Consider the following 17,854-nt stretch of genomic DNA (forward strand, 5'->3'; position numbering starts at 1 on the left):
AGCGTCATTCATGTGTGGATATGCCACACAGAAAGTCTGCAAAGGAGCCGTCAATCCACCTGTAGGCCGGTGTGTCATCGCGCTCTGTGAAAGTAGGAGCTGCTTCTCCTCTTTCAGACAAATGAGAGGGCCGCAGAGAGCTCGGCGGAAAGCCAAATGAGCTGTGGGCGAAGTCTATCAGGTTCCACAGGTGGAAACATCACCCGGCTTATTCAGGGGATGCGCAGCTAATCGTGAGGCGGAGGGACAGAACACCCGGCTAGAGGCAGGATGTTTTCAGGAAGACCTCTGAGCTGCAGCACTAACAATACTAATTGTAACCTTTGAGTTTGTGGTGTGCAGAAGGATGTCAGTGTAACCTTTTGACTGTCGTTGGTTTTTGTATTTTATGTTGATCCCATTGTTCTAAAAACTCTGTTGCAAAGCTGCTCCTCCACAAGACATTACAACGAATTGTGGTTTGTGGTCAGACAGCTTCAGAGACAGCTGGAAAAACGTAAGAACGAACTGTTAAATCTCTGGAAAAACGGTTAGAATTCTCTGTGTGAAGTTCTCATTAAACTGGTAGTAGCTGTCACACTTATAATTTCCCTGATAGTCTTGCGTGTGTAGATTTCTGCTTTCCATATATTGTGATGACAACTATCGGGTCCTGGCAGCGTCCCAAGTTGCTCTTGCCCACATGTAACGAACAACAGGTAGTTGTCCTTCCTGTTCTAATTCCTGGAAATAGTCTGTTTGCTTTGGGTGAGGGGAAGTTCACGGGTAAAACTTTGAGGAGGCACTCGCTTGCTATGAATTCTCCAGACTATTCCCTCCTCCACGCTCTGATATCACGCAGGCTTTGTGCAGGGATATTTGCATTTTCACATCTAACCTATGAAAAGGCTCAGAACTGGAGTCCACGTGTAAAAATGGTTGAGACGTTCTAGTACAGTCCGATCTTTGCCTGTATTTTGCGTTTTTGGAGGTTGTTCCTTTCCTTTAATCTGCTAGCACTTTTATTTTTATTTAGTTTGTTGGATGCAGAGTCCAAAGTCCGTGCTAGATTGTTTTATTTCCCTCCCACGGGAAAAAACCCAGGTTAAAATGATTTACCTTAACTCTAATCTTTTCCTTATTACTTTCTCTTTCGTATCCTCGTTACTTCAACACGTAAGCGCTATGCCCGCCTCACATATAGTTTGACACACCCTGGAACCGAAGAATGCTGCTGCCTCGCTTGCAGTTCTGGTCGTGCGGTTGAACTCTGGGGCTTTGTTAGCAACCGGCAGCTCCCAGAGGGTTGCGCCTCTACTCACAGAATGACTCATCGAGTACCGCTGGCACATTTTGGCCAGGCCTGCTGAACAATTGGAGCAGAGTGGGAGACGATAGCTGAAACGGATCTTCTCAAATTAGTTAATGGTTATTGAAAAGGTGTTTTTCTGTACTGAGAAAGACTGATTGTGATTTTAAACCCTAATCCTGCAACTGAAACATCAGAGAACAAAAAAAAAATATTAGAAAGTACAGTGTGAAACTCGAGGTACATGTTTTGTTTTGTATCAAGTATCCCAAACTTGCAAAAAAGGAGATCATTTAAATGTAGTTGAACCATAAAACTCATACTCTGATGTCTCTATGAAATCTGTACTCATTAGTGTTCAAAATACGAGACTTTGACGAAGGAAGTCCTGACTTCTTCCACACATAAACCCAAAACCAGATGGATTTGTGGGATTATCGTAACTTTAGATGAGATAAAACAAAGGTCTTGTTTTCCCTCAACTTCCTGAGAGGAAACGAGAAGAGTTTCAGCTGTGAGACCCAAAGCCTTCATGCAGCGCACTGGTGGAATTTAAGGTTTTGTTTGTGCATATTAAAGTTAATCCTGGTTATATCTTGAAAAGACAAAAGGCTTTAGCATAAGGATGAACATAAAAGCTGGCAGCGAGCTCCGGCTAGAGATAAGTGGGCAGTTCAGTCAAGGCTCCCGAAGCTGACTCAATAACAAAAGTCTGCTCAGAGAGTTAATGTGCCACAGACTGGCGCTCTCCGAAGCTCTCGTGCTTTTGATTTAGTTTGTTTTGTGCGTCTCGACAGCCCTTGCCTGCCACAATGGCAAACACAGAAGGGTTTGTTTAGGAGTTTCTCTCTTAGTCAATACAGAGCAGGCTTCAAGGTTACTCTGAGGCAGACTGTCACCAACATGTTGTCTCTGTGTGGCCTGCAGGCCGGTCGCTGTCTCTTGGAAAAACACCACTCCGCTCTGCACCGGTGAGATTAAACCTGAGGGATTTGTACTCCTCACCGTCTGCCTGCCAGGAGTTGCGCGCAGAGTGACGAAGCATGTTGTGACGGCTGTCCTCGTGGTATCAGCTGGATGAATGAACGACTGTTTAATCTGGGCCTGAAAAGATTTAAGGACAGGGGAGAGAAAGAGAGGGCAATTAGAGGGAAGAGGGATTTAAGGGCTGATTGGTGGGTAGGTGGGTGGGTGTATTTCACCTGCAGTGGGGGGAATGTGTTTTCTACCCCCTAACACGATGTGACGGTGTCGCCTACCAGTGAATTTAAGGTGATATTAAGAATGCCTGAGAGCAGCTGAGTGGACAGAAGGGGGAAATCAAATTTTAATGAAGTGATTGTGTTAAATTGCATGCTATGCGCTCTTAAGCTGCTCCCCCGTGACTCCCCGACACAGCCCCGAAACGCTGTTTACCAGCATCTCGACTGTTATGCACATTTATGACGAACTCGTTTCAGAAGAAGTTTGTGGGGTGCGAGTTCCCACGTGCACAGTTCAAGTTTACCCTCAAGGCTTTGCTTAATAGTAATGTTTACCCTATAGTAGCTTTAGTCAGGCTGCGGCTGTCCTGTGCAATGTTTTTTACTACTGATCTGCTAATTGCTTACTGTGTAAAGTGCTATAAAATGTCAAGGTCCAGTAGAAGTGCACAATTCCCCGCAGCCCACGGTGACGTCCTCAGATCGCTTTGTTTGTCGGATTAAACATCTGTCCAAAGTAGTGCTTGTAACTATACGAGAGAAAATTGTTTGAATGAAAAATTGTACACATTTGGAACCATCAAGCATTTAGAAAAAACAATTTTTTGCTTTTTTTAGCTCACTGGATTGAGCAGGATGTATCACAAGGATAATGTAGAGTCCCAGGTTCAAATCTCACCTTAGATAGGGTGGCTATAGCTTAGCAGTTGACCTGATCTACCTACTAACTTAGAGGTTGGTAGTTTGATCCTGGAGTGGTTGGAGTGTTCCAAGTGAGTAGAAATGCACTGTATAAGAACCTGTTCAACTTTCCATTGATCTTTCTACCAGTTTTCCAGTCTTTTCTTTGTGCTCTTAGATAAATGCTTAAAAACGAATTTGTATCAATATCCAGATAATCATTTTCTGTAGTAAACATGTCGCTTGAAGCAGTCCTGTAGCAGAGTATTCTGTACTGTACCCAAATCTGTGGGTTATATTTCATTTCTTCTAGAAAGCTCTCGCTAGCCAAAGAAATTGTTTGGCAGAGAAGATGGATGAATTGAACCGGAGCTGTGTCTCACATCAGCCCCGCTGTTCACTGCTAATGTGCTGTCATGGAGCGACAGAGAGTTCGATTCGAGAGCGACCCGAGAGAGTCGGGCAGCGTTATCGCTCGTGGGGCCGAACACATGAATGTGTGGGAGCTGTGGGAGCTTCTCTGTGACCGGGGAAGGAATTATCCTGACAGTCTGTGACTAGGCTCTTTTCGCCTGTCTGCCTCTCTGTGTGTCAGATGCATGGCCCGAGTTGGATGGGGCCTCGGGCTGTAAACCCCCACCACCCTTGCCTGCGCCTACATCACCCCCTGTCCAGAGCGGAGAGCCTGTCGCCTCCCATCTCCTCTCGCTTTACAGTTGTGGGACAGGCAGCGCTTTCTAAATCTGCGATGGCCACGAATACTGTAAATGATTTCACACCACACGAGATGCTGACTGGGCTCTCGAAGCCTCTAATCGATTGACCTCCTTTTACAGCCCGTTGTGGGTTTGTTAATTGGTCTCCAGCTCCCTGCTGACACAGTGACCCTAATGGAAGAGAATTACTGCTGTCTCGTCATGCATTAACCTCCCCCCTTTTTTTTTTTTCATCAACCCTCCCTCCATCTCAGGCCTAACCTCTGCCCCCCCCCCATTTGCTGCTCACTCTCTGGTTTCACAGCAGCTGGTTAGACAGGGGGTGCACATGCACTCCCGCCTTGTCACATGTCCCTGTGCCTCTGGGAGCTGCAGTCAGGTGACACTGCCAAGCAAATTAAAGCACCAAAAGGCATACACTTACTGTTTGCATACGATTGTCCCTTAATTAGTTTAAGCATAATGTGGCCGTGGTCGGGGTTATGAGAGGCTTCTGCACAGGTCAGATGAAGCTTCAGGGCTTTTGTGCAGAACACATTTCTCCTGCCGTTTTGTTTTCTTTGTAGTTTTAGGCAAAATCACTGCTGAAATTAGGACCAGTTATAGTGATTTCCAGCTCTGTATTTTTAATATTAGCTTCAGCTACAGTAGCTTTGCATAAATAATTTCATCCTGACCCCTTCACTTTTTTCATATGTAAGAAATTTGCTGTTTTAAGCTTTGGTCTGATTGGCTGACCTTCACAAATACAAGGTTTACATAGCAGGTGGGGGGACACGTGTGTACTTGCGGAGGTCACCCCTTTTTGACAACACACAGAGAAAAGAGTAGAAAAACTGTGTGAAAACAAACCGTTATAGCAGTGTGAAGCCTGAGCATGATCGTGTGATCATGTTTATCATGAGCAGATTCACAAGGTGACATCTTTTAAATGGCCTGACTTTCAACAATAACATGTGTGACTCAAAAATAACAGGGAGGCTCCAGATGATCATAACATGGTTAAAATCTCAGGAGATGAGCCATGATTGCCTCCTTTTTTATTTATTTTTTGTCTGTTTAAGTTTGTGTGTGTAGAAGTGTCTGCTGTGCAGCTGTGAGCCTCGGCGCTGTATAGCAGCTCACCCCTAGTGGCTGCTGCCTCTATTATTTAGAAGTGTGAATATTTTATGACAACATCAGGGCTGGGAGTTTGGGAGACGGCTGCCCTAATGAGCCATGGCACTCACTCATTTGGACCTTAAACGGGCTGCTGAATGCACTTTTGTGGCGCCACAAAAACTGCACAGGGGGTATGTAGTAAAGTGGGTGTTAAAGTCTTATTTGGGGTTTTACTACTCCAGGGGAAAAATGCAGAAAATAGTCGTCTCACTGTTATGGGAGCAGATCGGCAAATCGTCCCGAGGATGAGCCTCGAGCATGAAGGCGAGGCTCAGTTTGTATACTGAGAAAAACTGAAGCCTGTTAAAACAAGAACTTTGTTATGTCGGCTGTGGTACTAGAGCAAAAAGAGAAATAGAAAAAGAAGCTAAACAGTGGGGTTCACAATCATTTCTTTATGTTTTAGAGAAAAACAGATGAAGCTCTACAGTGTAGTTTTGTCCTCTGCAGTCATATAAATCTGTGCAGACGTGTCCTCTGAGGGGTCAAACACAGAAGAGCCAATGTCATTAAAGTCAGCAGCTCACAGACCTGACATCACTGTGCATGAGAGTGCGTCACGCAGCATGATCAGTCAGAGAACTTTTCAGCTTTAAAGTGTATGCGAAGAGACAGAGAAGCACTAAGGGCAGAGCAACGCTGCTCTTTCAGACTATTATAGAAGAGCCTTTTAGCTCTGTCCAAGGGCCAGTGTGGTTTTAAAATGTCTGCTTTTAAACTTGTTTTCTCTGTCTTCTTTTCATTCAATACTAAACTTTTCTTTGTTTCTGTTTTTTTGTTTTTGTTTTTTTGTTGCAGTGAGGGTGTCTTCAAGTGTCCGGAGGATCAGCTGCCCTTAGACTATGCCAAGGTACGACTGACACTCCTAATCCCAAACTAAAGCCAAACCCACACATGCAGGAGTATTTTTAAAAGCACATTTTTCCCTCCTTAGTTGAAAAATCAGCATGGTAACAACATGAACCAAACTCACCACATTTGGAAGCCTCAACATGTGTTTTGTCCGCTGCCATGTTTTTTTTTGTTTGTTTGTTTGTTTGTTTGTTTTTGTTTGTTTTTTGGTTTGTTTGTTTGTTTTTGAGGGGCAAATTAGCATATTTTAGATGAGCGGTTGGAGTTGCTAATTAATGCTAATTAGTGGATATATCTTGGACGGGCTATACCAAAGTGCAAGTCCCGATAATTTCCATTGAAAATGCTCCAAAAGGCAATAACAGCACAAACACAGCTGAGTGGTTCACTTCACTGACTCCAATTAGCAGCTGTGGCCTAGCAAACACTGAGTGGTTACACTTCTGTCAATCAAACCAGCTACACCCCCTACTGCAGTATGTGAAAAAACAGACCCTGTTTAGTTGGTTTGAAGGAGGAAAATATCCATAGAGGTCAAATATATTTAGTTCTAGGTTGTAAACCTTTTTTAATTGATGTGAAGTGGGGTATTTTAACATGGGAGTCTATTGAGAACAAATGACCCCATAATGTAGTGGTTTGTATGGTTCCGATCCCAGGGGCAGACACAAACCCAGGCTCAGGGGGCATATGGTAGTCCAAGTGCTGGTCCCAAGTCTGGATAAATGGGATGGTTATGTAACAAAAAACAAAAACAAAAAAAAGCAGCACCTGGTATAAAATCTGTGTCAGATAAAAGATGTGGATCCATCCACTCCGATGACCTCATTTGGGAAATAAGGGAGCGACCAAAAATACCCTCTGCCAAAAGCCGATGGGGAATGACTTGCTTTGAGACATGGACAGCATAAAAGATGTTCTTGAAACCTCAGACTTTTGTGTCATGTGCAAACTGAACAACATTACCTAAGTTAAACAAAACACTTAACAGAACATGTTTTAAACTCAGTTTCGCCTTGTTTATGGATGTCTGTACACTGGAAGTTTTCAAAGAGTTCTATTTGGCAAGGCCAAAGGTGATAATAGCCATGATACAGCTCACCGTGAGGTAACGTGAGTGTGCTAAAATGCTTGTGTGACCAAGCTGATGTGCACCAGATCAAAGAATTGACCATTTGTACAGAATTTCTACCACGTTAGCATCCAGATTTTAAGCAGATACATTAACTGTGATCACCCCTGTGGTTGAGAAATTTAGCACGCTAGCATTTAAACTAAACACAGAGTACAGATAAGACTGGAGATGATCAATGTAACAACATGCCACTAGATGCTAGAATAATTAAAATGCTAGCTTTGTAGCATTTTTGTTTTGTTTGCATTCATCTGCTTCAGGATGTAAATAAACTGGGCTACACTGGCCTGACTAGGAACGAATGCAAATCAGATGTCTAACGAGTACAAAGATTAGATAAAGATGGAGTCATGAATCCGGATGTAAATGCAAATTATCAGAAAAACTGCTTTAGGGTGATGGCTTTGACTTTATAATGGTGTGATAAAAGCTGAATTTTTGAAAGTAAGTTTACAGATCCTTGTTTTAACTGAGAGTCAGAGTCAGTGGAAAATCTATTAAAACTAGTACCACCCCACCCTCGCCTCTTTTAATACATCTCTTTATGTCCAGAAGAAATTTCAGCTGAACAATAAATGCAGTTAATCAGATTGTGCTCAGGGGGAAAAGATAATGACTAACTGTATTCAGAGTCGGCGGCTGGCTCTCACACACCCACACCCCCACTGCAAAATGAGAGACTGGAAGACAAGGATAAGGGGCAGGAAAGGATCATCTCCTTTTCAGTGCAGCGTTAGGCTTCAGTTGATAAGTCTCCCATGCAGTTTGTTAACTTTACTCTTTATGATCTTGTTCTATGTGCACAAAGCTCATTTATTCAAAGCCACTGGAAAAAGAAAAAGATGACTGTACTAAATAGAAGTTCATCATCGTTCAGATTTAATGAAAGCTGATACCGTCAGGCGGGGAGGAATAAGGTGATTTTTGTGACCTTAAAACTCATTAAAAAACAAAGGAAATTATCAGGGTTTAACCTCGAGCTGCAGCAGGCTCAGCGGGGCAGCAGTGCAGGTCTGCATGCTGTGCTCAGAGCGATGAAGGCGCCTGTAATAGCAGGGACTCCCCACGGGAAGGATGTGCTCATGGCACACCTGTCAGACGCTGTTATTTGCCAAGGCTCCCAGTCGCCTGTAAATTACCCCATCCTGGTGGTCCCTGTCAGGGTTGTTGTAACGCTCGCTGAACACTGTCCTTCGAAAACGTGCACAAACACAACCTCGCTCCCACAGAACAACAGTGTTGGAGTCATTAAAGGATTGCACTGTTTCTGCTGTAGCAGCAGTGCACGGCCAACAATTGCTGCAGCAGACAGAATAAACCCCCAACTTGGAGCTCCAAAGAGATTAACCCCCCCGATCTGCCTGCGACTAACTTATTAAAAGGTCATTATTGCCGTCCTCCTGCAAATTCCAAGACTGTAACAATGAGAGAGTGTTTCAGTGTGCTTTAGAGGACTTTTTTTCTGCTCTTTGTTTCTTCTCAGAGAATGTGATTATGGCACTGAAATCTCAACCGCTCCTTCAGTGTAAATGGAGTCGCTTTCTGTGGATGTCATTTCACTTCAGAGATGTACTTTAAAACACTTGAAAAGGCGTCTATCTCCTAACAAAGCTGCTGCAAACAATGAGAGAGACGACGAGGGTTTCCTTGCAGATCGTTTTCCAAATGAATTTTTAACTTGCTGGCGATGGCAGAGACACGTGAGCGCAGTCGGGCACTTTCTGGGAGCCGTTATTTGTTCGGAGGGCTGTTGTGACATTTTGAGGAAGTGGCTTTTCTTGTTTGATCAGTGCTCTGCCCGTGCTTCGTGTGACAGCACAAGGGATGGAGATGCAGCGAAAGAGCCGTAAATCCTCTGGACAGCGTACTGTAGGGAAGGATTTGGGGTGTTTGGGCAGAAAACTGACTCATCCCTATCGCTCTGTGACCAAGAATAAATAAATCTTTTCCTCTTTTCTCCCCTCTCTGACTCTTTCAGAGGTCCCATAAAACGACAGACTTACTCATTATCACTGCAGTGCTTGGCTTGAGTCACTGTGCTGCAGTCTGATGAGGGCTGCATTTACCCTTTTTGCAATATAAATCTCCAGTGTGTGTAACTGTGAGCAGCCACTGAGTGTCTGTATTCTGGTTTATGATTTCCCATTATTCACTTAACCAGTGTCTCATTTATCCCATATTTCCTACCCTCAAAGTAATGACAAAGCTTACAAATGTAGCAAAAACTTGTCAAAGCCACATGCATTTAACCAGTGGGGACACATCCTGGGATCTGCTACACCAACCTCCTCTTGCTTTTCTGTTTAGATCTACCCAGACCCAGAGCTGGAGCAGCAGATCTTGGCTCTGCCCATCCGATGCATCCACAGCGAGGAGGGCTGTCGCTGGACTGGCCAGATGAAGCAGCTGCAGGTAAGAAGCCATGCCCTCTGATACATGCCTCCTTCCTCCACTGCTGCACCCAGCATGTGGGGTGATTCTGATGACCTGTTTTGTGTCTCTCAGGGCCACTTCTCCACCTGCGCCTTCAATGTGATACCCTGCCCCAATCGCTGCTCAGTCAAGCTGACGCGCCGCGACTTGCCCGACCACCTGCAGCACGACTGCCCCAAGCGCAAGGTCAAGTGTGAGTTTTGTGGCAGCGAGTTCACCGGCGAAGCCTATGAGGTAAGCACTTCACACCTTTTTTAAAAAAAATCATTTTTATTATGGTTTCTCTCTCATTGTAAACAACTTCATGTGACAGCACATGATTTCCATGGTTATATGAAAGGTGTTTTTGTTGAAAGCAGCAGGAAAAGTGAATGCACGTGTCAGAGCCCTCGGAGAGTCTAGGTCTATTTTGAAATAACACGTGTGTTGGCAGAAAGAAAGAATATATAACCGTGTCTTTCATGCTGAAAGTGTTTTCCACAGCTGAAGTAATTCAGGCTTCTCACTAGCACCTCTGTCATTACTGCCAGCCTGCCCCTCCTCTGTTTACTCTGCTTTCCCCTTTGCCCAATATTACAGGAACATTAATATACTTTTGACCTTTACCAATAATCCTAATATCTAATGTAAGCATTTATATGGATGTGCCTTTAAGATGCTGAGATTAACAGCAGTACTCAGAAAATTCATTTATTCACAAGACAAAAAAAATAGGTTGTTAAAGTTTCTACAAAGTTGGTTATACTTATAAAATAACTAAATATCTTACCCTTGCAGCCTTGGACTCAAGACTCCTTCATTAACACGGTTTCTCACATTGTTTAATGTTAGCTCGAGGTTGCCATTTACTCTTAGCAACTGCATTCAACTTGTCATTTATTAAATATGACTTATTTATCTATAATTCTATTTGTTAGCTTTTTGAAGCTATTCCATTTCATAGGTATTTTACAGCTACAGTTTAGCTAACAGCTTAAATTGTTTGTCTCTACTGTAGTGTAGTTATTAGCTAGCAACTGTTATCTATATATTTAAGTTAAACAATAAGTTTATATTTATAGATAGCTATTTTAGGTTTTTGTACAGTAAATTAAATATAGTTTGTTACTTTGTTTCTCTTAGCTAACAACTGTTAGCCGTGCATTTAAGCTAACAATTCCCTACAATGTGGTGTTAATTTTAAACAGTATTTTTAACAATTTAATGAGTTTATCCACATTAGAAGCGAAAGCTTGTTCCTACCACTTAAAGTTGATAATAACACTTAAGAGTTATCATCTTATAATTTTGTATATTTGTACATTTTATATATTTTTTCTCTGTTAATACTCTCCATATGTATATAGTGCTGCAGTGCTAACAGGCATGTTTGCACTGAGTAGGAGATGCTCTGTATCTCATTGTGCAACTGTATAGTGACAATAAAGGCGTTATTAGGGCAATCGTGGCTCAAAGAGTTAGCAGTTTGTCTTGTAACGGGAAGGTTGCCGGTTCGAGCCCCGGCTCGGACAGTCTCTGTCGTTGTGTCCTTGGGCAAGACACTTCACCCACCGCCTACTGGTGATGGCCAGAGGGGCGATATGGCAGCCTCGCTTCTGTCAGTCTGCCCCAGGGCAGCTGTGGCTACAACTGTAGCTTGCCTCCACCAGTGTGTGAATGTGAGAGTGAATGAATAGTGGAATTGTACAGCACTTTGAGGGCCCCGAAAAGTGCTATATAAATGCAATTCATTATTATATTATATTCTATCTTATAATTTTAGGTTATTATCTGAAAATGAGGAGTTATTTCTGAATGAGTTGAAATTTCAAGATGCATAAATTTGGAAAAAGTCAAAATTCTGACATGTGTAATGTGAAATTTTAAGTTTTGAAAGTTGGCAAAATGCCAAAACAAATGTTCAGTGGCAGAAACACTTTAATTTGAATTTTAAAAAAATGTTTGAATGGAAGACTGTTTTATTTAGGTCATTTTTTAAAACTAAATATACAGTTTTTATTTTTATTAAATTAATTCAGTTCAGTTCCCGTGGCTACTGGAAAAGTAGTGGTAATACATGGAACTAAATTGCCTCACAAATCTAGCAATATAAAATGGGTAAAAAAAGGTTTTGCTTTCTGTGCTGGACACCATTAGATATAATTGGTGAACATTTTGTTATTAGATTAAGATCCAGTTAGATCCCCATGATTCGTTACTATTCATGGATCCAGGTGTGTTCATTGCTGCAATAACATTCAGTATAACCCAATTTTAACAGGCATTATTTTGTTAATTAAAATGCAGTTTAAATAAAAGACACAATCAAATATGCACACCTCCATGTCTGAATCATAGATTTATGTCATAACCCCGATCTAATTTTTTATTTTTCTCATTCCAGAATCACCAGGGTGTATGTCCTCAAGAGAGCGTTTACTGCGAGAACAAGTGCGGGGCGAGGATGATGCGTCGCCTGCTGTCCCAACACAGCATGGCCGAGTGCCCCAAACGCACGCAGCCCTGCAAGTACTGCGGCAAGGAGTTCGTCTTCGACACAATCCAGGTCTGTTTCACATTAAGTTTATGACCAGATGCTGTGATTTTTTCCTAAAAGGCTCCTTAATTTCTTTTTTAAATGTATTTATTTTTTATTAGTGAAATAATTATGTTTGGCAAGATGAAGTGCAGAGACACATTTTATCTTCTGTCTGTAATTCAGCCTATTGGGGCCCGATGGCAAAGAGAAAACCTGCTGTAGCTGAAGGATGTTTCCATTTATGGTGTCTCTGTCTTGTGGCAGCTGGATTTTTAGTGTGAAGCTGCTGTTTTTTCTTTCTGGGTTTTTGTTATGGGGAAGGCACTTCCTGCTGCACACATCTGGCCAGAGGCAGAGCAGTCAGTGTCACCCTCCCCCCACGTGACAGGCCAAGATGTAATAATCCAATCTTGGTCATAGCACACACTAGTGTTGAAGAGCTTTTTCCGTTGTCACGTGATATTCAGAGCTTTTCTCAGTATTGCTCATTTAATTGGTTTACAAAGATAGGTGTTATCTTGCTTCCTCATGTCGCCATCTAGTCTATAATGGGGTATCTCAAACAGCTGCTGATTTTACCATGACAACATACACTAATTTACAATAATATGCAATATAATACGTCACATGAAGATATGGAAGACATTTTATAGACTGGTTTTAATGAAATCAGTTTATGAAATGATCAGCCGACATTTATAAAATGGATGAAAATGTATAAAAATGTTAATCACAATTAACCAGATCCACTGCTTTCCTTGGTTTATTCAGCCATGGATCTAAAGCCATAACGTATTTACTATAACAAATAGTTTCATTTCTTTTCTTTGAAGCTAAAATAAAAATAATTTTATGCTTTTTATCTCTGTAGCCTCATTTTTAAACCCAAGTTTTGGGGGGTACTTTCAAGGGCTTCTTTTCCCCTGTACAGCTATTAATCTGAGCCTTGGTGTGCAGTCTGTGTTCTTACTGGTCATGCTGTCTGTCCTCTGCAGAACCATCAGTACCACTGCCCTCGCTTTCCTGTCCAGTGCCCAAACCAATGCGGCACACCCAACATTGCCCGAGAGGACCTGGCTAACCATATGAAGGATAACTGCGGTAGCGCCCTCGTTCTCTGCCCCTTTAAAGATGCCGGGTGCAAACACAGGGTAAGACCTGCATCATTTGACCTTAAGAGATGACTTGTCAAATGTTTTGCCTTTGTTGTCCAAGAAGGAAACTTCTGGTCCTTGGTAAATGTGTCCAAAGTATTGCCTTTCTTCTTCTCAGACATGCACTGCTGTGGCTGTAGGGTCTATTTTAATGAGATCAACACTTCTACACTCTGACAGTGCATTTCTGTCTATTTATAAAACCCACATCAATCTGGAGAAATGTGGATATGCTCGAGGAAGAGTGACTTATGAGCACCAAACTCCGGCTTGGTGTTCTGTTAAGACTTAAAAAGCATCTGGAGAGCTTGACTTGTTCTATTTAAAGATGGCCTGATGGAAAGTACAAACACAAAAGCAGAGTGCAGATTCACTTTGCAGTCTGAGCATGCTCATCTTCATCATATTACTGTTTGTTTTATTATTAATTGATACACAGGAAGTTTTAAGTGTCCCATACTGTATAAAACCTGGGAGAAATACTATAAATAACTAAGATTAGCGCAAAAGCATTCTTTTACACTGATGGGAAGCCAATTTTTGTTTTTATAATCAGATTCCCCGTTCTCTGCAGTGCCCCAAATTGGCTATTGGTCGTCACCTGGAAGACACCACTAAGTCCCACCTGACCATGATGTGTAACCTGGTGGGTCGTCAGCGGCAGGAGATCCTGGAGCTGCGGAGGGAGATGGAGGAGTTGTCTGTAAGCCACGATGGCGTACTCATCTGGAAACTCAGTGACTACTCACGGAAACTCCAGGAGGCCAAACTCAGAAGTAACCATGAGTTCTTCAGCCCGCCCTTCTACACTCACCGCTATGGCTACAAGCTGCAGGTGTCAGCCTTCCTCAATGGTAATGGGAGTGGTGAGGGCTCTCACCTCTCTGTCTATATCCGCGTGCTGCCCGGAGAATATGACAACCTGCTGGAGTGGCCCTTCTCCTACAAGGTGACGTTTTCCATTCTGGACCAGAGCGACCCATCGCTTTCAAAACCCCAGCACATCACGGAGACCTTCAACCCCGACCCTAACTGGAAGAACTTCCAGAAGCCCTGCAGCAGCCGTAACTCGCTGGACGAGAGCACGCTGGGCTTCGGTTACCCCAAGTTCATCTCGCACGAGGAGATCAAGAAGAGGAACTACGTCCGGGACAACTGCATCTTCATCAAGGCTTCTATAGAGATTCCCCAGAAGATAATGGGTTGAGATGCAAACTTTGTTTTCTGTTTATGAAGGAGAAAGATTCGTTAAAGACTGGAACTGAAACTTAACCTTGAGAACTTATACAGACTTACCCTTTAGACCAGGGGTCCCCAATCCCAATCCACGAGGGCCGGTGTCCCTGCAGGTTTTAGATCTCACCCTGGGTCAACACACCTGAATCACATGATTAGTTCTTTACCAGGCCTCTGGAGAATTTCAAGACATGTTGAGAAGGTAGTTTATCCATTTAAATCAGCTGTGATGGATCAAGGACACATCTAAAACCTGCAGGGACACCGGTCCTCGTGGACTGGGATTGGGGACACCTGCTTTAGACACTTTCTGCCCTTATAACTTCTCCACCACAGAGCTTGTAGTGAGTCTGTCTGGCTGTGCAAGTGGACTTGGAGGACCTTGATATATCAGAGAGGAGAAAGTGTTTCGTCTGCAGAGCCATCAATCTCTGTTGTTTCTTTTATTATTAATTTTTTTTTTTTTCAATTTCTGTTTGTTGACCTTTAATCACAGTCTACAACTGAAAGCCTTGGAAATCAAACAGTGCCTAAAGAGTTTATCTTAAGTTATGCTTTTGTTGTTTTTGTTTTTACCATACAAAAGATTATGGAACAGATATAAAATAAAGCTGAAGGGCTTCATTAGCCTCTACACTAAGAGTAGGAAAAAAGGAAAAAAACAAGCTGTTTTAGAGATGTCCCATTTTTATCTGGGATGATCTAAAGAAGAGGGAGCAGAGGACTCAAGCTCAAGCCCAACTGCCTTTTGTACATGTGCTCATACAGTATATATATGAACCCTGAATACGCAGTAAGAACTGCTTGTGAGATTTGTGAACACACAAACAGGTCAGTGTTCACGGGTGAGAAACTTCCAGCTCAAATATTGATCATTTTCATGTTTTAATGGAATAATGATTCAAGACTGTTCTGGATTTGAACTTCCTGGCTGGCTGTTCTGCATGGCTTTCCTTCAGGTGCTCCGGTGTCCTCTCACAGTCCAAAGACTTGCATGTTAGGTTAATTGGTGAGTTTAAATTGGCCGTAGTTGTGAATGCAAGCATGAGTGGATCACAGTTTCTAGGTTAGCCTTTTGAACTACCAATCCAGCTTACTCAACTTGATTAGGCTTGAATAAGAAAATGAATTCTTTGGAAAAGATACAGCTGCTATAGCTTATAATCTTAGCGTGGCTAACAGCTAGCCTTCCTGCTAGCCTTCAAGCAACTGTAGCCAACAGTCATGTGGGGATTACTCAGTTGTGGATGGCTTTAGACAACACAGAGGAGTAGTCACTCATATTATACTTCTTTGAAGTCCACCTTAATGCCAGACAATGTGGTGTCTTGTATGTATGGTGTACTGTAAAGTTGGACCAAGCTAGTCCTAGCATGCTCACAGAAACTGTAAACCACTCATACATCACTTTCAAACAGCTTTTCCTCTTGTTTCCTCTTGATAAGCTAACTACCTACCAGCTGTAACAAAAGATATGAGTGTTATCAACTGCTAGACTTAAACCACTGAAACAATAAATATCCAGCAAGCCGTTGAAACATTAACGTTATCTTCCCAATCAGACCTGCTCATGTTGTTTCAGTGCAACAGTTGTTCAGTCAGATCGTCTCTTGCAAAGCAAGAACTATTGATCTGATTATCAAGAGCAGACAAATATCTCTGGATTTTGTTCATACAAACATTTGACTGATGACATATTTGGTTATGAAATGATTATGATCAGCTAACCACACAGCATCGAAGCTCATCAGGCCAACCACGGCCTCCAGTGCAACGGGTTAAGAATGATTGTTTTATTAAAAACTGTTAAAAATATATTATGAAATGGTTCTTCTTCACAAACCTTTCATCACTATAAAGTCCAAAAAGGACATTCAAGACATCAAAGTCATGTCGACTGTACGATTTTCTCTTTCCATTGAGAAAAGATGGTGTGTCAAAGGTTTTTCAGCGTTGAGATGTTTGCTTTCAAAATCTCTCAAAGCGTTTTTTCACCTGTCAACAATGAAACTACAGGTCTGTCTCTTCTTCCCATCACAGGACCTTTCCATGACTTTGTATTTTTAGCTAGTTTGACCCCTCCCCCCCCCGGTGTGAGTAGCTTCAACCAAACAAACACTCGTACTGACCCTTAGAGGCTTCATATCTACAGTGGAGTCCCAAATAAGATAAAAACAAACTCACCTTCTGTTGGTCTTCGGATGAGTAGAGCAAAGAGGTCAGCTGTCGGAGTACCTGTGCATTTAAAAAAAGAAGGAAAAGCCATGTGGCCTTTTTATACAGTATGTCTTCGCATGAGGGTTTTAGGGCTGAGCAGGGCGACATAAACACGTGCATGCTTCATGTGCTATCACCGGGATCACATTTTTGTACTGTAACTTGTAAAATCCTCTCCTGTTGATGGCTGTTCTTTCTTTTGGACCATTGGAAAGATGACAAATTGTCGAAAAGAATATTGTTTTTTACTTTTTTTGGTTTGTTTTTATATGCAGAAATGTGAACACTGTTTTTAATATAACCTATAAAGACAATGAACACTTGGCTGTGAAGTGTGTTTTACGTAGCCTGGGCGTTGAGGGTATACTGCAGCTATTTTGAAAAGATAGCAAGATCGATGCATAATGCAACAATGGGGAGCGGCCCTGCGCTAAACACCACTCTCCATCACAGCACCATCCGAGGTGTGGAGGACTTTCTCAATGCAGTTCACTCACGATGTATGTGAATACTAATGTAAAAATGCAGAAGCACATTCTGTCTTTTTATGATTATACATGGAAAAATTTCCTGATTTCTTGTCATAATACCAGCTGATATTTTCCAGTGATTTAAAGAAGTGAAAAAATAAAACTTTTTGTAAGATTCTGTATTTTTAAAAGTACCTAGCTGTTTTATACAAACACCTTTCATTGGAGAGTCGGGGTGACTTTGGGAACTTTCAGACCCTTTCGTCTCTTGGACATTTGGAGAATTTGTTCGTCCGTGTGGTTTGAGCCTTACATATTCTGTCTGTATTATTTCCTCTTAAAAGTATTTATTTTAAGGAGCCGTCGTGTGAGTTTGCACACGTGGTACAAATGTTTTAATATGTTGACTGATGAGTGCTTGTCAATTTCTTAACTGAAATAAAATACCATATATTATAATTGTTTTGTTTTATCTTTTGATCACATTTGTCCACTAAATTAAATCATCAGACATCATGTATACTGGTATGTTTGCAAATGTGACCTAGCACCCTCCCACATCTTTACAAACTGTCAGTCAGTGACAGTGCCCTGACAAAAGTCAGTGATGCGCATTTTATATATTTAGACCTTACTCACACAGGCCTAGAAATTGGTCAGAAAAACCTGGTAGTATCCAGTTAAAAATGTGTATTCCCTGACTGGCTGGCGAGTAGTTACCAGGTAAAATCAGTCCCATAGAACGTGCTTCCTCCTTGTGATTGTTTTTGTCACTAGCAGATTGCTGTGGT

At 42.2% G+C, this 17,854-nt stretch overlaps 1 protein-coding gene across 2 annotated transcripts in view; it reads left to right on the forward strand.

Annotated features, from left to right (window-relative positions):
* traf4a (tnf receptor-associated factor 4a) overlaps positions 1 to 17,522 on the forward strand; it is a 37,373-nt gene extending 19,851 nt beyond the window's left edge. Inside the window, exons 2-7 of one of the 2 annotated variants that reach the window (XM_080288351.1) lie at positions 5,847 to 5,898; positions 9,343 to 9,447; positions 9,541 to 9,702; positions 11,852 to 12,013; positions 12,982 to 13,137; positions 13,697 to 17,522. In XM_080288351.1, the coding sequence (XP_080144477.1) occupies positions 5,847 to 5,898; positions 9,343 to 9,447; positions 9,541 to 9,702; positions 11,852 to 12,013; positions 12,982 to 13,137; positions 13,697 to 14,347 (1,288 nt within the window). In that variant the 3' untranslated portion in view covers positions 14,348 to 17,522. The remainder of the gene's footprint in view (positions 1 to 5,846; positions 5,899 to 9,342; positions 9,448 to 9,540; positions 9,703 to 11,851; positions 12,014 to 12,981; positions 13,138 to 13,696) is intronic. The other variant, XM_026192213.2, reaches the window with a different exon arrangement.
* Positions 17,523 to 17,854: the final 332 nt, after the last annotated feature.

Source organism: Astatotilapia calliptera, chromosome 14, assembly GCF_964374335.1.
Source record: "Astatotilapia calliptera chromosome 14, fAstCal68.1, whole genome shotgun sequence".
Lineage (NCBI taxonomy): Eukaryota > Metazoa > Chordata > Actinopteri > Cichliformes > Cichlidae > Astatotilapia > Astatotilapia calliptera.